The sequence below is a fragment of the Myxocyprinus asiaticus genome, chromosome 4, assembly GCF_019703515.2.
Source record: "Myxocyprinus asiaticus isolate MX2 ecotype Aquarium Trade chromosome 4, UBuf_Myxa_2, whole genome shotgun sequence".
Lineage (NCBI taxonomy): Eukaryota > Metazoa > Chordata > Actinopteri > Cypriniformes > Catostomidae > Myxocyprinus > Myxocyprinus asiaticus.
The window spans coordinates 39,666,028-39,686,770 of NC_059347.1; the positions used below are offsets into that span (position 1 = coordinate 39,666,028).

The 20,743-nt window shown below is 37.0% G+C and overlaps 1 protein-coding gene and 1 pseudogene across 1 annotated transcript in view; both read right to left on the reverse strand.

Annotated features, from left to right (window-relative positions):
* Positions 1–439: 439 nt before the first annotated feature.
* On the reverse strand, positions 440–12,748 carry LOC127439752 (serine/threonine-protein kinase 36-like; annotated as a pseudogene).
* Positions 12,749–13,574: 826 nt separating this feature from the next.
* LOC127439600 (POU class 2 homeobox associating-factor 2-like) overlaps positions 13,575–20,743 on the reverse strand; it is a 28,290-nt gene continuing 21,121 nt past the window's right edge. Inside the window, exons 2-5 of the mRNA XM_051695788.1 lie at positions 20,387–20,487; positions 19,091–19,133; positions 18,700–19,004; positions 13,575–15,908 (exon numbers count right to left, since the gene is read on the reverse strand). Coding sequence (XP_051551748.1) covers positions 15,492–15,908; positions 18,700–19,004; positions 19,091–19,133; positions 20,387–20,487 — 866 coding nt within the window. The 3' untranslated portion in view covers positions 13,575–15,491. The remainder of the gene's footprint in view (positions 15,909–18,699; positions 19,005–19,090; positions 19,134–20,386; positions 20,488–20,743) is intronic.

Genomic DNA, 20,743 nt, shown 5'->3' on the forward strand with positions numbered 1-20,743 from the left:
GAGAAGAATCCGGTAGCCTATTCGTTTTTAAAGTCAGTGTCCGTTTTAGTTTACACAGAAAAGAGAATAATGCGATCATTTCATTACAAAAATCAACGCAGGATAACTCAAAATTGATTTGAAATATTTCATTGTATTTCACTTCTACATTTTGTATCCCTAAAAGCTGTTGCATTAGTTTCCGTTTTTCTTAAATCATAAAAAATACGCAATAGCTAATAAGAATATAGGTTTTAAAAATCGTATAAAAGGTTTTATTTAACTTCAGTGATTGATTCTTTCATATTTATGTCATAATGAACACAGATATAGATTTGTATTGAGTTTACTGTTCAATATTTCTCTGACTTGCTCTTTAATTTAACTGTAGTAAATAAAAGTATTTTAATGTAGACTTTATGCTTGTTCTTTTCTCACACACCAGGTAAATCTAACGGTCCTTATTTACTGTGGGGGGAAAAAGCGTGTATAACAAGTTTCCGCTGGAAAACTAACTGTTATTAAAACTCATTAACAAATTACTTTCTATTATAGTTCCATACTGTTTAGGGTCTTTTTACATTTAAATATTTGTTGCAGATAAGTTTCTTATAATTACTTTAACACACCGTTAAAAAAAAAAAAAAATACAAATCTAAACTAATCTGCGTCGCAAACACAATATATAATATACACAATACACAATATAAAGTTGTACTCCATAGTTAACCGTATTCGTTGTTGAGCCTGTTTCGGGTCTCGTCTGTCATATCACGCACCCCAATTTTTCACTGGTAAGCTGCTCTGTAGGTTATAACTGTAATAATTAAGATACAATCGCATTCCTCCTGAAAGCCATACTAAATAGTTGCGGCTTTCAAATAAACGCCAGAATGCTTATCTTGTTACAAACATGTCGATAAGTAAAGAGTGAAAAGTTTTAACGCTTGACTCCATTAAATCTGAATTTAACTAATAGATTATTGAATATTTCTTATTTGCTAGTGTAAAAGTGTAAACGACATCAAATGACAGGGTGAGAATTTGTGAAGGGGAGACGGGAAAAAAATCAGCACGTAGCCTAACCAAGGAAAGACAGACAAATGCATATATAATATTCATAAATTTATTTATTTTGGGATTTGTACGAAGTAAAAAAAAAAAAAAAAAAAAAATCTAATAAAATAATTAAAACCATTTATTGAAAACTATTCCGTGATTTTCACAAGACTTTCTGCCGGTTACGGATTGAAATTTTGGTTGAACCACAGGAAAATTAACAAATCATTGCCCAAATAATAATATATCCTAATAACATATCCGTTTGGAAACTTTTTCGAATTCTTTCGATTATTTTTACTGGCATATTTACTGTAAAATAAAATAGTCACATGATAAAACAAATGCAATATTTATTAAAAAACCTACAGACAGACAAGAGAAAACACTCTACCAAATCTGGAGAAATGTAAATATAACGGTGTGTGAATAAAAAACGCAAGCATGTGCTGAATCACAACTAATGCTATACAATGCTATAGTGGCAATATTTTGAGTTACTGTAATTTTCTCAAAATACAGATGAGTTTCAATTTCATATAAATTCTTTTGATCATAGATCAAATAAATATAGACAAATGAAGCTTTCCTAGCCAGAGAAGCAGCCAGCAACCCACCAGCTGGAACTGTATAAAGCTATCTATTCAGATGTACTGATATTTAATGTGAAATTACACACTCTTACACACAAAACAGCTCATGTTTTTTAGCTGTTTATCGGATGTTGACGTTCATGTTCTTCCTTTGTCTGACCCATCCAGCTTACTGACAAGCTGTTGATAATCCCTCTGAAATAAAGAGCTTTGGGATGTGTGACAAAGTTTTCTTCCTGCGTCTAGAGACCTCAGAGCCTTGAGGATGGAAAAAATGTGAAAATGACAGTAAGGCATTTTTACCAACTCTGTCTTTCACATTTATTTTATTTATTTTTTGCTTGCACAATTGTCAAAATGATGCAATACAGCACACAATCAGCTCTATGTTCATTTTGTTAAAGTGTTTGAACACAGAAAATAACTGCATTCTCTGCACTCACAAACTGTGTATTTTTTTGTGTGAGTATAATATTTACTTGAATAATTCTTTAATAGTAGTTTGGTCAGTTTTGTCTGGTCCACAGTGGTCTCGCATACAAATCCCACAACTTTTTAAATTCTCTTGAAGGTTAAGAAAATATCTAAATTTGTTTCACTCTTCTCTTACCTGCAGTTGTGAGTTATTTTGGCTAAACACATGTAGAGTGGCCACAGCCAACCATCGCACTGCATGATGGGAATCATCACATGCAGTTTGGAGAAGTAAGCATGTCGCAGTCATTTTATCCAAGGCCCCACAACAGTGCTGTCGAATGACATTGTCTGCATCTGACAGCAGAGATACAAGAGGAGGGGCTGCTTCTATGGCAACCGCCATCCATTTGTCTCCCTAACTGTAACCAATCTTTCCCTTTGAAGCAGAGCTGGAATCTCCTTGCAGCCCTCGTGTGATGCCTTCCATTCCTGGTATCCTCCTTAGTTTGCCTTGAACCAATAAGGCATTTAAATCTCCCCTTTTGCTCTCTGTTTTCTTATGCAGGTCTTTACTGGAAAAATTCAGATACATTTTTCTAATTGGATTTAGCCAGTTTCCCACAGCCCTGCAGGCCATCCTACAAACAGATGGAGCTGGATCACACAGGTAGCTCAACATGTCTTGGAATAGTTGTGGATCAAGGCTCCAGCTTGGGTCAGAGTTTGATTCAGTGAAGTCCTGACTAACACCTGAACCCAGTTGGCCCAGCAGGCTACAGCAGGCAGCTCAGATTCCATCATCTTGGTGATGCATGGCAAGTTGCAGTTGGGTGGTTTCCATGAGAGGAAAGAAGCAAGAGTGATGGGTGAGATAATGCGTTAGTTGGGAGATAAGGACAAGAAGTTCCACTGCGCATCCACAGAGAATTTCACTTTGTAGCATTACAGCCAACAGCAAACTTGCTGTTTGACCCTCTGCCTGTGGAGATGGGAGTTTTGCTGTGGAGGCCTTGGGGTGATCACCATTTCTTCTGTTATACTCATTGTTTCTCCTTAACTCATCCAGACTGTCCATAAGCCAGCTGATGCTGCAGCCTTGCTGAGCTAAGAGCACTTTGACATGGCCTGCAGAGCAGCCATAGAGTGCCAAACTGTCCATGAGCTCCTCTATACAACCACTCTGCTGCTCTAGTCTATCTCGAAAATGTTTCATACTTTGTTGCAGATGTTGCTTGCTTTTGGGTTGCTCTCTCATCTCCCAGAACTCATCAGTCTTGTTTTTGGAGAGCTGGTGTTGAGCTTTCAGCGAATCATTTTTGTTCTTAGATTTATCTACATTTTCTTTAAGGTCTATCCTCTTCTTAGACTGATCACCTTTGATCTGATCTATCTTGTGTTTTTTAGTGATTCCATTGCTCCTAATTTGCTCCACACCATGCCTAAAGTGGTTAAGATGATTCTGAGTTGTCTGTTCTTGTCTGTTCTACTGTCTGAGTTGTCTGTGCCATAAGGAAGGAAGGCAGTTGCCTGGGCTGCAGTGATAAGGCATGAAGCAGTGTGCTGGGGGTAAGATAGTAGCAGATGATTCAAAAGACACAGTGGAAGCTCCACCAGGGTAATGGGAAGAGTTTGAATCATCTGACCAAGAAGACACACCAGCAGAAAAAAAAAATTAAATTTGCAATATTCCAATGGAAACATCAGCCAAAACCTTTGATTAAACGAAAAGCTTGAAAACTACAGGAGCTTTGCATATAAAACCATACCTTTACAAGGCCAGCTACAATATTTGAACTTTGATATGACTGGAGAATAGACATTGTTTTTTCTAAATCCAGAGAAAAGGGGATGCAGAGAAGTTGACAGCTCATCATTGATAGGCTGTTTATTTCTGAGTCACCCCAGAAAAGGCCACTCTCAAGCAATGAAGTGCTGCTGAAAGTATAAAATGATAAATGCACTGTAAAACCTCAGCTGAGGGATTACACCTAAAATAAACACTAATATAAACAGCAGAGTGTAAGTAACACCATGGTAAGACTTTAAAGGCCCTTTCACACCAAATGAGATATGAAAAATCTAAACAAACTGCAGACGAACTGTCAATTCAAACACACAAGGGCAGTTATATATGAAATGAAACAATGACGGAACATTTAACTAAAATACACTCATTTGCATTTTTTGTGTAATATTGTTTTGTTTAATAATTCAATAATTCAAGGTCAGCAGCAAAAACATAAGTAAAAAAAGTTAGATTAATTACATACAGTGCTGGGGAAAGTTGTTGTATTATTTAATTACTGCAGGAAATCTACATCGGTCTAGTGTCTTTTTATACAGTATATGCACATATACAGTATTTAACTACAAGTATAGTCCAAACAAATTGTTAATCCCAACTCTTTACAAAAATGTTCCATAAAAGGAACTGTGTTAATGAGTTAACTACAATAAAAATCATGAAATTAAGCATGGTTATTTTAACCTTTGTCACAGCCCAAATTTGTATTTAATAAACAGTAATTTGTTGCGAAGGGAAAAGGATGCAAACATAAAAGATGTGGTGTTTTCATTGCAGGACAAAGAAAAAAAAGTTGCCATACCAAAGAAAATACCTTTTATTTATTTATATTATTTTGTTTGTTTATTGTCGGGTATGAATAGCTCTATAAGAATGCATTGTTTCTATTCAAAATCTTGTTAAATATTTGCGCTTGGTGTGAAAGGGCCTGAAGATAATGTTTGAGACTCAGCTCACCAACTAGTGGTAAGAAGGTGACTGAGAGCCAAGGAGCAGTTTGTGGAGAGCTCTGACAGAAAAGCCACACAGTTGTATGGATCATTGGAAAAAACCAACAAAGCAAGAGACAGCAACATGTACAGGCCTGTGAGGAAAAGAGAGACAAACATGTGTTATCAAATTATATGCATTTTAAATGTAATGCATTATTACCTTAATAAGGTAGTGTTTTTTGTTGTTTAGTACCATTAGGAGAGAAATGGCATTTCTCAGAAGTTGTGCTTTCCAGTGTGGTGTTCACTTTAATCCATAGGGTGGGCCAAAGTTCTGAGTTCTGAAAGTCAAGCAATGAGCTGCCTTCACACTTTCATCAGTGGGAGGACAAAAAAATTATTAGACAGAACATTAACACAGCACATATTTTAAGAGAATTAATCTGAGAGGAATTACCTCAGATAGTCTGTAGAAAATCAGTGAGAGAAGACCATCATACATGCCCCAACCTGCAGGCATGGGGTTGTGTGCCTATGTGAAAGAGAGGTAGAGAGCAGTTGGATGGGCACAGACAGACAGATGGGGGGAGGGTGAGAGGATGAAAGAGACAGAGAGAATGGGGAATGACTACACTAGATTTCATCACAATGTTTTTAAAGCCCTTCATCACAACAATGACATTAATTACTCCAGAGTTAACTCTTATTCACAGTATAAATAATGAAATTATACCTCCTCTGTGTCTGTCAAAATATTCCCCAAAAAGCTTGTAAGCCTTTCCATACTGATATTCACAGATATACAATGGAGTGTGAACAAGGTTAAGACTGCTGTTGCCAAAAGCTGTAGGAGACCACAAAATCACCACTGTAATGCAAATGAAACCAGACATGCTACCATCATTGATCTTGAATTTTCCACTTTAAAAGTTAATTTAAAACAAACTAAAGAGAAAATCTTCCTGTTAGAAAACCTTACCGCTGAACGTTTTGGGTCTTGACAGAGGAATACTGAGATAAAAAGCTGACAAAGATCCTCAGCTCTGGCGAGAGAAAATATTTTTTATACAATAACAGATTAATATTTCACTTAATGCCCAGCAGCTGTTAGAATAACAACAGCCTAACCAAGAGCCTTTGTTCTGCAATTACCATTTAAACATTCTTTCACTGTAAAAAAGTAACAACAGATTTACTGAAGTAATGAAAGTGAAAATAATTTCAGTGGGGAAAAATGAAAAATAAAAGGCAAATAAGGCACATAAAAAAACCAATTCATACATCCATACCTCTTCCCATTTATCTCCCAGTCCGGGCTCTTTTCCAGGAACATTATGAGCACACTTATCAGATCTCCCAATACTATCTCACCCTGCGGCTCATTTAGCAAATAACAGCCAGTCAGATATAAGAACTTTATTTCTTCTTCAGATTTTTCACTTTTGAGAGAAATGATCAACAGAAAATATATATATATATATATATATATATATTTGTATTAATTTTACTGTGCTTTGCATAGCTTCAGAGATCTTCCTGTTCAAATGACACTAAATCTAAAATGTGCAGTTTATTTCTTTGAAACCTCTTAGTCTCACTATGTCATCTATAGATTAGAACAGACATGAAGATGTGATCATGTATATACATTTTTTCTTACTTGCATTACATCTCCAGACTGACAGGTCTGAACAATATTCCTTAGGACTTTTAGTGTCGGTAGAACTGAAGAGGCCTTGCCGCCCTTCCCAACCAATAGCTGGACAGATCAGTGGGTCACTCTCTTTGATACACTTATCACATTACTTAGCCATTTCAAATACTGCAGCTACTCAACATTTAACAGACCGGGTTCACACTCCTTGTGACCAAAGAGTTGCTGTGACTTTTCCAGTTGTTTGAGATTACTTGATAAGGATTTATTTTTTATTTTTTTTATTTATAATTTATGTCATCAAAGAGATTGACTGCTCTCACAAAGAGCATTTCCTAGTCAATGAAATATTTTAAAGCTGAACATAACTATAAAGCGTACCTTCACTATAAAATTACCATGAATTTATCATATTTAAAGGGATAGTTCACACAAAAATGAAAATTCTCTTATCATTTAATCACCCTCGTGCCATCCCAAATGTGTATGACTTTTTTTATTCAGCAGAACATTTTTAGAAAAAAAATTCAGCTCTGTAGATCCTCACAATGCATGTAAATGGTGATCAGACCTTTGTAGCTCCAAAAATCACATTACGGAAACATAGAAGTAATCCATAAGACTCCAGTGGTTAAATCTATATCTTCTGAAGCAATATAATAGACATGGGTGAGAAACATATCAAACTTTAAGTCCTTTTTAACTCTAAATCTCCACTTTCACTTTTACATCTGAAAGTCAAATTTGGTGCTCGTTTAATTTAACTTTCATCTGAAAGTTAAAGTGGAGATTTAGAGTAAAAAAGGACTTAAATATTGTTCTGTTTCTCATCCACATCTATTATATTGCTTCAGAAGATATGGATTTAACCACTCTTTTATGTTTCCTTTATGTGATTTTTGGAGCTTCAAAACTCTAATCACCATTCACATGTATAGAGATGAGATATTCTTCTAAAAATCTGCAGAAGAAAGAAAGTCATACACATCTGGGATGGCATGAGAGTGAGTATAGATGAGAGAATTTTCATTTTTGGGTGACCTATCCCTTTAATTAATTTCCATGATTTTTCCAGACCTGGAAATTACAATTTCGAAATGACGTGTTATTTCCAGGTTTTTCATGACAATGGGAACCCTGAACAGTAAAACATTACCTGTTTCTTGCTGAGAGAAGCTTGGAATTTAACTTCTGAAGGACTGGAGGGTTAACAGGTACCTGTTCAGCAAATTCAACCAATTGCTGCCACTCATAATCACTGTCAACATCCTGTTCCTAACCATGACAGCAACCCACAATATATCTATTTTACTCACACTTATGAGCTTGGAGACTACTAAACTATGCTAAACTACAAGAAACCTACAAAGACACCAACCTCACCAACAATAAATTCTAAATGATTATAATCAGAGCATAGATTGACCAAGGGGACAAACCTCACTGTCCATCCTAACAGAAGCCAGACTGGTCCATGCATGTCCAGAGCGCTTCAGAACTTCCCACCTCGACTGAAGGGAACTCCCTCTCATAGTCTCTACTGATCTGGAATTTATGTGGAGCTGAGAACACCCTAAAAAACAAAAGGGGAAATGGGGAAGAGAGCCATCAGTTATTTTATACTTATATTTTATACTTTAGACAAATTCATTGAGACAAAATCCACATAAATGTTAGTAGTAGCATGTGCACTCTGTACATGTTGCAAGTTTGCGTTTAAACTTGACATAAAAGTGTGTTATGTGCAACTGAATATGAATGTCTTGGATGATTCACAAGCATTTCTTTTTATGGTTTTTTGGACAAATTAGTCAATGATTTCATGATCTGATCACTCAAGATACAGTACATTTGCGTAATGTATCAAGACTTTTAACTATTGTAGTTATCTACAGTCTTATAATTTATTCATTCTTTTATGCTGGTCAAAAAATAAATACATTTATTTTTCACTGTCTGAGTGACAGTTAATATGTTGAGGTTCTCAGTTTTCCAAATTCAAATTCTAGATGGAAATACTACCTGGTAACACCGTTGTCATTTGCTTGATGCTGATTGGTTGCTGGCTGAGATGAATTTTGATACATTGAAAAGGTGCTGCCCAATGAGTGGCTAGTGGTGGGGGCCCCTACAGCAGAAGCTGTCTTACAGCCAGGCTGACTGCTGTGAGCAGCATTTCCACTCCCAATCTCCTAGTAAAACAAGACACAACACAATTTAATTATTTCACAACCACTTACAGAAATGGATACTGATGCTCATTTTAGGCGATTCCAGTAGCTTTACATTTTTAATAATATGGAAATAAAAAGCCAAATTTGCACAAATCCCATCAACAACATCAGCATCACTGTAATTTATATAGAAAGCTAATCTTCCTAAAAGGGGGGCCTGGGTAGCTCAGCGATTATTGACGCTGACCACCACACCTGGAGTCACGAGTTCGAATCCAGGGTGTGCTGAGTGACTCCAGCCAGGTCTCCTAAGCAACCAAATTGGCCCGGTTGCTAGGGAGGGTAGAGTCACATGTGATAACCTCCTCATGGTCTCTATAATGTGTGGTTCTCACTCTCAGTGGGGTGTGTGGTGAGTTGTGCATGGATGCCGCAGTGAATAGTGTGGGCCTCCACACGTGCTACGTCTCAACTCTTGAACTTTTTTCAAACATTCAACATCAAGATTTTAGGTTAAAATTTCTGTTAATGTCAAAAGAAACAGTGTATTAAGTATATTTGCGGTTCATTCAAAGTAAATAGTCCTGCGGTGTAACAAATTAATAAAAAATAAAATAAATAAAAATCCATGTGGTTTCCAATTAATTAAAAAACACATGTATAATACACAAACTGACTATCAAGACCGCTGAGAAAATTATTGGCTGTTGTCTGCCACCACTTGAAGACCTGTACACTGCCAGGATAAAGAGGAGAGCAGATAAAATCATCAGTGACACATCCCACCCTGCTAATTATCTGTTTCAAGAACTCCTATCAGGAAAGCGATTACGCTCCCTGATAACAAAAACTGCATGCCATCGAAACAGCTTTTTTCCACTGGCAATTTCTGTTATTAACCAGGCTGGCTAGGCAGCAGTCAGTTGTCACTACTATGCTGTCCTGCCAGTAACAAGCATCATGCACTATATATGTTTTTCACAGATTATATATTGCCATTATTTATTATATATATCACAATTGCTCCACTACTCTGAACTGCATCCAGCTGCTATTTCTACCTCAAAATTATAACTGAGCCTTTCATTTTCACTGGTGTGTAAGGGTGTATTATTTGTATATTAGGTGCAATATTTGTATTTGTTTATTTGTAAATCTGTATATTATATAATTGTGTTATGTTGTCTGAGATGTGTGTGCTGAATGTATCGTGCTGTGACCAAACACCAAGAAGAACTCCTTATACAAGTAAATGTATATGGCAAATAAAACTGATTCTATATACAAAACTGCAGGACATTGCTGTCACTGCTTGACATGTGTTGTCAACTACCCCAATACTAATGGGTTGTGTAAAATGTTCAGAAACACTGTTTCAAGTTGGTTTAAAGTAATGTTCCAGGTTCAATACAAGTTATGCTCTATTGACAGCATTTATGGCATAATGTTGATTACCACAAAAATTTATTTCGCCTCGTCCCTCCTTTTCTAAAATCTGGGTTCCAGTGAGGCACTTACAATGGAAGTGAATGGGGCCAATTTTTTAACATTAAAATACTCACTGTTTCAAAAGTATAGCCACAAGACATAAAGGATATGCGTGTTAACATGATTTTAGTGTGATAAAATCACTTACTAACCTTTTCTGTGTAAAGTTATAGCCAGTTTTACAGCTTCGTTGCCATGACGATATAATGTCAATTAAACCCTAAAAGGACTTTAAAAATTACGATGTACACAACTTTACAGCTCAAACAATGAAAAGTTTTAACAATTTTAACAGAAGAATTAATGCAAGTGCTTTTATAAAATTATAAGCTTCACAATTTTGTTTAAACCCTCCAAAAATGTGCCACATTCACTTTCATTGTCTCCATTCACTTCCATTGTAAGTGCCTCACTGTAACCTCGATTTTTGCTTTTGTTAAAGAAAAGGAGGAACGAGTTTAAATGAATTGTTGTGGTAATATTATGCCACAAATGCTGTCGACTGAGTTTAACCTGTATTGTACCCGGAACATTCCTTTAAGTTTAAGTAAGTCTACCGAGATGTTTACTAAGAACAGATATTTTCATATGATGATAAAACAATAAGTAATCCTCACTCAAAACTCCATCTGCAACAAAAGGGTGATGAAGCAGGTCAGGCCATGAGAGCCTCTTCCAGGGGTCTTTCATTAACAATCCCTTCAGAAAACTCTACATTAGGAGAAGACACAGAAAGAACAATAAAATTAAAGTCTGGCACTCCTCCAAAAGCATCCATCAATTAATTCAGGATTATATACATGTTATGTTAATCAGCAACAGAAGCATAACTGTAAAAACAGTTAATCTTCCCTCAGTTACATTCAATCAGACAGCAGGACATATAAAAAAACAGATTCATAACACAGAAAAATACAAAAAAACCTTCTTTGAACATTATATTTAAATCGAGACTAAAATGAAGTCTAATGCAATTTAATGTTACAATAATCCGTTTATATTGACACTATGTTATACTTCTATATTTATGGATCAATGCGTCAAATACTAAATCAAATTCAGGCAAATCCAGTTCAAAACAGAGTTAGGGGTTTTCATGTGGGAAGTAAACTCAGTACCATGCAGTCTTGGCTCATGTTCTCTGGCCATTTTACTGGGTCTCACACTATAAGCTGCACCAGGTGAAAGATAGAGTTGGTGTAGAACGGAGGCGCCCCCGTGTGGAGCTCATAGAGGTTGCAGCCCAGAGACCAAAGGTCAGCTGGGTGATCATAAGGTTTCTCTTCCACCTGTTCTGGAGACATGTAAAGAGGTGTTCCCTTAATGGAACATAAGATCCACACCAATGTGGACACATTCATGGCATGAGCAAATCTGTGAAGAGTCAATAAAACATGACACCACTATGCTATTAGAGAGTATTTTAACATGGAAATTGTATACCCGCACTTGCTAACACCTGTTTTAGTTGCTGTTTTAATTCAAAAGTGACCAGGATCAATCTTACGCAAGCTGCTTTTTTAGCCACTCTAAAGAAATTATGAACTAGAGTTACTAAAGCCCTTTGCACTTGCACCAATTGGTAACACTAACCCAAAGTCACAGAGCTTTACCACTCCTCCTTTTCCCAGCAAGATGTTTTGTGGTTTCATGTCATGGTGCAGAATGTGATGGGAGTGTAGATAATACAGAGCAGAGACAAGCTGGCAGGCAATTTCACACACCTACACAAACCAAACACAATGCATAAAGTGGCATGTTAGGATGTGAGTGTCCAAGTTAAAAGGTCTGTTTACGACAGTGCAACAGGTCTATGTGACAGAAAATCCAGAATATCACCAAAGCAGAAACACAAAAGAACTTCCATCTATATATCTGAGAAAAATACATTTATTTTAAGCTACAATGCAATACAATAAAGTTTTTAAATGATACTCTGTATCTAATAGCATTTCGACAGAGTAGAAAGATATAAGATGCGTAACAGGTCCTAGATACAGTAGTTCTAGTTCCAAGCCCCAGCAATAATAAATTCATCATAAAGGCTTGAATACAGATCTACTATATGTACTGAATTGTCAGTTACTGAACAAAAACGAGACTTTGCGTGTCATTTGTACCCGACTCTCAGGTAAAATCCCATCATCTGAACATATACTATGTTTTGCCAAAATGAATAATTCCCTAGAGATTTGAAAGTCAAAATTGTTACCCCTGGCAGCTATATTTCATTTCAAACAACCGTTATACTGGAAGCACCAGCTATTAGAACATCGAAGCAATAGTGGAAAATGTAAAATGACTAGAGAGTTGGTTGTGACAGTCATACCTCCCTCTCTGTCTCAAAGCTGTCTAAAAGAAGCACTATGTTGGGATGTTTGAGCACCCTCATGATGACAGTCTCTCTTTTCAAACTGCGCAGGTCCTTCTCTGAGCGCCCAACTCTGGGAATGAACTTCAGAGCCACAACCTAGAAAAAAAGTGATATCTATGTTACTCAGACAGAGAGGGACTCTGTCTCTAGCAAGGTGAATTACTGATTAACATCCCAGCCAGAGGGGGCTGCACAAACACAGGCAGTGCTCACCTGGCTGCTAAACTTTAAAAGACCCTTCCCCAATAACCTCTAAAATATGATACTGATCCATTTTCATCTACAAAGCCTTGCCTTGACACAAAGTACAGTGACTTTTCAGGTGAACTTGCCAAATGAAGTCAGTCTTTTTTTAAATTGATGTGAACTGAAGGATATCGTATACCCTGTTTTATCATCATGACTTGTTAGTTTCTAATTTATGGCACTGGGACAACTGAATGATGAGGGAAAACATGACAACCCGTCCATCAAAAATGGACAAATTAGACTAGCGAGTGGCTGAGCTAGTACAACGGGTTTTAAGAGGTGGACTTTTTCACCCTTTAGACAAATTCAAAACAACCACTATTTATCGTTTCAAACGCCAAAGGCGTAAATGTACTCTAAAATAAGTATATGCCATTAATAAAAAACGGTCTCTGGAAGGAAATAGTAAACGTAGAACAAACTTTGGAAAGGTTGACGTATGGCGCTGTCCAGTGGAACAAACACAGCGCCCCTATCAACACTGCGGCTCAGAAATAGAAGCCGATATAGAAATGATTACAAAATGAAAACTTATTTTGAATTTTTTTTTTCATATACATTCACGTAGTCTTTATTATTTAGGTAATTTTATTACTTGATAAACATGACTTATAAGAGAAAATAGACCGTAGTAAGAAAGATTAGAACAGGCTGTGTAAGTAACCTCATTCAGCCCTGCCGCTAAGTGGGCCTTAACCTAACAACGCAGAAGCGTCTTAGCAACCAAACTTGTCGCCTCACAAAGAGAGGTCAGTGCGTATCTTATTTTATAGAACAATATTAAAGATACAAAATGAATATTTATATTTATATTCTATTCTGTAAAGATGACAAACTATATTCAAGCGAAAACATGTTTATTTGTAAAAACAAAAACAAAAACAAAACAAAACAACAACAACAACAACAACAAAATTATATTGGCATTCCTGACAAAAGACTACACTGTAACATGCTTGTTAGTTAGGAAAAAATGCAATTTACAAGGCATCATTTGTAATGAAATTTCTGTCATTATTTACTCGCCCTCATGCTATCCCAGATGCTTGTTAGTTAGGAAAAAATGCAATTTACAAGGCATCATTTGTAATGAAATTTCTGTCATTATTTACTCGCCCTCATACTATCCCAGATGTGTATGACTTTCTTTCTTCTGCTGAACACAAACAAAAACATTTAGGAGAATATTTCAGCTCTGTAGGTCCATTCAATGCAAGTGAATGGTGGCCAGAACTTTGAAGCTCCAAAAAGCTCACAAAGGCAGCATAAAAGCAATCCATACTACTCCAGTAGTTTAAGGGATAGTTCACCAAAAATGAAACTTCTGTCATCATTTACTCACCCTCATACCATCCCAGATGTGTATGACTTTCTTTCTTCTGCAAAAAGATTTTAAAAGAATATATTTGCTCTGTAGGTCCATACAATGCAAGTGAATGGTGACCAGAACTTTGAAGGTCCAAAATGGACATTCTGGTGTGGAAGTGGCTTTCACTTTCACATTCAGCCACCTACTGGTTGGGGCTGGTCAAAGGTAGAGACTGAATGAAAAAAGGACTTTAATATTAATATTTAATTGATCTGTTTCTCACCCTCACCCATCATATTGCTTCAGAAGTTATGGATTTAACCACTGGAGTCATATGGATTACTTTTATGCTCCCTTTATGTGCCTTTTGGACCTTCTGAGTTCTGGTCACCTTTCACTTGCATTGTGAGGACCAACAGAGCTGAGATATTCTTCTAAAAATCTTCATTTGTGTTCTGCAGAAGAAAGTCATACACATCTGGGATGGTCTAAGGGCGCATAAACGATGATAGAATTATTATTTTTGGGTGAACTATTCCTTTAAATCCATGTCTTCAGAAGTGATATTATAGGTGTGGGTGAGAAACAGATCAATATGTAAGTCCCTTTTTTACTATAAATTCTCCTCCCTGCCCAGTAGGTGGCGATATGCACGATGAATGCAAATCGCCAAAAACAAAAGAAGAAGAATGTGAAAGTAGAGATTTATAGTAAAGAAAAAGGACTTAAATTTTGATCTGTTTCTTACCCACACCAATCATGTCACTTTTAGAGACATGTATTTAACCACTAGAGTAGTATGGATTACTTTTATGCTGCCTTATGGGCTTTTTGGACCATCAAAGTTCTGGATTCTATTAATTTGAATTGAATGGACCAACAGAGCTGAGCTCTTGTTCTAAAAATCTTTGTTTGTGTTCTGCAGAAGAAAGAAATTCACACACATTTGGGATGGCATGAGGGAGAGTAAATGATACGAGAATTTACATTTTTGGGTGAACTATCACTTTAACAATCCTTACCTACTGCAAGTGTTCTGTGGTGCTATTAGCGAGTTTTATTTGTGCCCAGTCAAAATATAAGATGTTTCATACAAGTTATTGGAAATGAAGGAAAGACAGAAATAAGAGAGAATTGCTTTCAATTCATTCTAAATTGTCAGGACATGCAATATGCAGTATAAAGCCAGAATGAATTGGAATATCTGCATGTATCTTTGTTGAATCTTGATGGAATATGATGAGTTTAAAATAAAAAAGTGACAGTTTTTCTTAAGGTGGTCATCTGTATCATGATAAACAAATGTATTCACACACACTGAGACACACACCCACACACACCACTATATTATTCATGGCTATAGTCTCCCTGAAAGGACAGAGAGGCTGTGTAATCACAACTGTCCGAACAGTCCATAGTCCAAGTATCTTCAAAACCTCAATTTTGACATTCAAGCCTCTTAAAAAACCCTCCTGGTCTCATAAGACAACCAGGAACCAGTTCCATCATCTTTAGCCCAGGATGTAGTGTCACTGAGAGATACCACTCCACCACTAGCTTCCTCTGAGGTGACAGATGTCATCTTCACCACAGCCAGATCTGCAGGTGTTGTCATGTACGGTAGGCAGGTATAGCTGGAGGCTGAGGTGTAGGAGGCTGCTGGGTAGGGAACATCTTCCAGAGGATGTAGAGTGTAAGGCTGTGTGCTAGATGATATGGAGCTCCCACTGCGCCCCGAAGATAGACGGTATGGAGAGGAACCCCCAGAGTCAGGCCCTCCGAGGGATGGTGAGTCTGCCACGGGGGCTGGACCCTCAGGACATATGACTTCTGGCTGACTGACTGGGTCCTCAGATGGCTGATCCCAGGGGTCTCTCTGCAGCATAGAGGGGGGAAACAAACAGAGAGAAACTCCATGCTAGTTCTTAGGATCTCTTAATAAAGAAACAGTTCACCTAAAAAAAAAACTGTCCTTTTTTTTTTTCTCACCTTCCTGTCTTTCCAAACCTGCATTACTTTCTTTTTTCCTTGGAAAACAAAAGGTGAATTATTGAAGAATATCCTGGCCACTCTTTTCCATGTAATGAAAGTGAAACGGGACTGGGACAGTAAAGTTCCAAAATGACAAGCATCATAAAATTATCAAAAAAATGTTCTATTCTACTTGGGTGCTATATTTCCTAAGTCTTCTGAAGGCATAAAATATCTTTGTGTAAGGAAATCTATTTGTCTATTTGAAGTGAATGGGGCTAATCCGTAAACGTAAAAATACACACTGTTTCAAAAGTATAGCCACAAGACGTAAACTTTATAAATATTAACCTGATTTTAGTGTGATGAAATCACTTACTAAACTTTTCTGTGTAAAGTTATATGCAATTTTATATTCACTTCCATTATAAGTGTCTCACAGTAACCTCGTTTTTTTGCTTCTTTTTTTTTTTTAAAGGAGTGACGAGTCGAAATCATTTGTTGTGCTGTCAACATTATTAAACAATTGCTGCCGATTAAGCTTAACTTGAATTGAACCCTGAATATTTTTATAAAAGAAGTTCTTAAACTTCATGTTAACACAAACACGGTTTTCCTTACACTGCTTAGGGAAGTAAGAGCAAGAGGTTTAACACATCAAGGTTTCTGTACAGAGTACAGAGAAAAAAGCGAAAAATCACACACACACATGCATACAATCAACAAGAACACACCAATGTAAAATATCGATTACGGAGACGGGGTATTTCATACTCCCGGAGTATGACGTAAGAGAGAAACCACACTATTGCAGCACAAAGCGGCGGAAGCACGAGGGATAAGGAAACAAGGAGTTAAGGAGTTAAGGAAACAAACACAGCAGCAACTGTGGAACATTTGGAAATAACCCAAATTAACAAGCAACAAAAAATATGGAAGTCTTCCTTGGATGCCATGTTCGTTATTTACAACAGCATCACAGGGAAATTATGCTATCCCCTTTACTTTGGAGAAATCTGCCTACTAACTGAGCCCCATGTATACGAGTATAAAGAGATAATCGCTAACATAGTATGTGTAAATATGAAACCTGCTTTCATGTCTTAAGCTGATTTCTCGCAATAAACATTTTTCTGCTGTCCATGTGAACTACTTCAGTTATGCGATTTCAGCAGTTAACAGGCCATTGGAGAGGAAGATAATCAGTAAATGCTAACGATGCACAAATGTACCTGCCTTTAAAGTTTGGGGAGTATCGAGCTGTTAAATCTTTTCATGACTGTTTAGTTGAGGTTAAATGTTGGTTGGCTAATAACTTTCTCCAGCTGAATGAGGATAAGAGTTCATCCCTTTTGGCCAAAATGGGTGTGGTAAGGATATTACTGAAGTTTTGGACCACTGCCTGATAAGAAGCACTCCCATGTCAAAAATCTAGGTGTCATTTTTTTATTCAGACCTAAAATGTGATCGACAAATAAATGCTGTTGTGAAAAACTGTTTTTACCACTTAAGAACTATTTCAAATCTGAAATCTATCCTCTCTCCTAGTGATCTGGAGAAAGTTATGCATGCATTCATTTATTCTTGTTAGGACTACTGCAGTGCTTAATATTGGGGCATTAGCCAATCCTCCTTATCTCACTTACAGCTAAAATTCTATTTATTTATTACACATATACAGTGAAATTCTTTTTTTTGCATATCAGAGCACAGGGTCAGCCATGATACAGCACCCCTGGAGCAGATAGGGTCAAGGGCCCAACAGCAGCATCTTGGCAGTGCTGGGGCTTGAACCCCCAACCTTCTGATCAGTAACCCAGAGCCTTAACCACTGACCTCACAAATAAAGCTTGTGCAAGATGCTGCTGCGAGGCTTTTAACGAATACAAAGAAAAGTGACCATATTTCACCTATTCTAGCCTCACTATATTGGTTACCTGTTAAATACAGAATGCAATACAAAGTGCTCTTATTTGTTTTTAAAGCTGCGCATGGACTGGCACCAGAGTACATTTCAGACTGAATCAGTCTCTGCCAACCTCAAAGGTTTCTTCGTTCTTCTGATCAGCTGCGCCTTACTGTCCCCTGGGCCGCTCTAGTCTGAAGCGTAAAGGCGAATGCGCCTTTGTGACTGTGGAATGACTTACCTCAGTATCTTAAATCTTCATCCACTATTGACATGATCAAAAGTGGTCTTTAGACTTACTTATTCTCAATGGCTTTTGATAAGGTATTTTAATAATGGCCTAATATGGTGTTATTCTTGCTGATGTTTTATTATGTAATGCTTTTTTTTTATATCTGTACAGCACTTTGGTCTACTACGTAGTTTTGAAAGTGCTTTATAAATAAAGTTTGAGTTGAGTTGAGTTGAACAACTTAAATCAGTATGATATATTCAGAAGACTCGGAATATAACACACCAGCTTATGGCCCACTTTTGTCATACTCTTTTGGTGCTTTATTTTTTTCATTTTGGAGCTTTACAGCCCCAGTTCTCTTTCACTTTCATTATATTAAAATATATAAAGAATGGCCAGGATATTCTTAAAAAAAAAAAAAAAAAAAACAGCATGTAGGTTTGGATTGACACAAGGGTGAGTAAATGATGACAGAATTTTCATTTTTTTGGATGAACTATTCCTGTGAATTAGTATGGTTAGAAAACAATTTAAGGTTGTGGGAAGTGTGAATACCAAGAGCAAGTGGGACGATGACTCTCCAGACAGAGATGGCAGTAGTGCTGGTAGTGTAGATGGTGGAAACAGTGACCCTCCACTTGTGGCATATGATGCTGGCACTCTGTAATCTCCATAAGAATCAGGAGTGTAGTAGCTGTCAATGAAAGCAGAGTAACTGGAGGGGTGGTCATACGAGAAGGCCTTGCTTCCCAGCGCTGAAGAGTAAGTGTCTGGAGAGTACTGCTTCATGGGATGGCAGAGCTCTGAATCTGGGATGAAAGATCTTCTCATACTGTAGTAACTAGGAAGCATATGAGACCCTGCATGAGGAAGCAGGAAATATAGTTAGCTCTCTATGTACCGATGAATTAGGTTTAACATATGAACACAGTGAAGATGGGCTCACCCGGCACTGGTACAAAAGCTGGCTGAGAAGAACTGGTGCTCGGCTGAAAACCAAAGAGTAAGAGAGTCATTATTATTGACATCTCGCAGTGTCTTTGTGTGTGCGTGTGTTACTCACTAATCACTCAAGAAGACAATGTCTTATGAAACAGACAACAGACAATGAATGAATCCCCACATGTGTAACTGCAGTGTAAAGGTGAAGAGAGACAGAATCCCTGATGGGCTGCTTTGTATTTTGCCTGACTTAAAGTCAGAAGGAATAGGGAGAGAAAGGCAGGAAGGCACAATATCTTGTGCTTGTTCTGTTGAAAGCCAGGCAAATCATGTGGGAGGATATTTGAATATGATTTGCCAGTGTCACAATAGTGCTACCCCCCTCTCTCCATGTGTACACTTCCCTCCGGTAGAGTGTGTACTCTTCTCATGAGATTTTGTCACAAGGATCTAAAGAAATCATTGAATCATTGGGAACATATCCCAGCAGACTCTGCAACGTGTAAAGCAAGAATGCCATGGAATTCAGTTAATTTTTTAAGTAGATATGTTTCTTTGTTAGAGACTTATGGTGAAAAGGGGCATACCATATATAGATTCACAAGCACACTTTAACAAATATTCTGGAAAGGAAATTCTTATGGTAGTTCACTGATAGCCTTGCACACTTTAAAGTGTTTTTTTTATTTTTTATTTTTATTTAAATTTTTTATCTATATATATTTTACTTCTGATAACATAGAATATATAACTGATTTGTTTTTACTAAACCATTGTTCAGATATATAAGTTGAGGCCAGCCACCCCTCAGAGGAATTTGCATGAGCAGAATGGGTCATTAGTTTCATTAAGGACACAAAATAAAACAAAAGCAGAAAATAACTTATTAACAAATTAACGTATTAACAAATACCTCAGTGATGACCTTGGTTTAGGCTGGGGTTTAACCGTCTACTGGTAACAATGCCTGTCTGTCCCCTTTCAGGAAGGTAGATGTGATTTGGCAGGTATGTCTGATACTTATCTCTTAAAAGTAACAAGGGCCATGTCAAGCACAGATGCTTTGACAACGGTGGCTGTCTGAGAGATAGCTTTGAGTTTCATCTAACACCAAACATTTGCTTTATACTTATTTGTTATATTTGTATGTATAGTGTGGATAAGTTCTTCATTTGTACTATCTACCATAGGCTAAATGCACAAATACACAAGAGAAAAACACTAATGGACATGGGGTGACAAAGATAACATGCGAGAAAAGCATAAGACGGGACAGAGAGAATGATGATGACTAACTTACACTGAATCTGGGTGCATTTGTTTGTCTTAATCGCTTTTCTGCAAGAAGGTCTTTTACAGTATGCTTGACTCTCACTCCTTGGTACACTCTCTTGGAATACTCTGTGGGTAGAACAGATTACAGATACAGAACAGATAATTTTTTTATCTCTCCTTTTAAAGATGTGTCATAAAGAGAGGGATTACGTCAAAAACCCATTAAAAAAAAAAGAAAAAAAAAAAAGGCATCCGGTGGACTGGTTGACACACTAATAAAACAACTTTGATTCATGACAGCAGTTGCTAATCTTAAATAGGCATGCCACATATCTTATGACAATATTTTTATTTTTTAAGCTATACAAAGGAAGGACCCCAT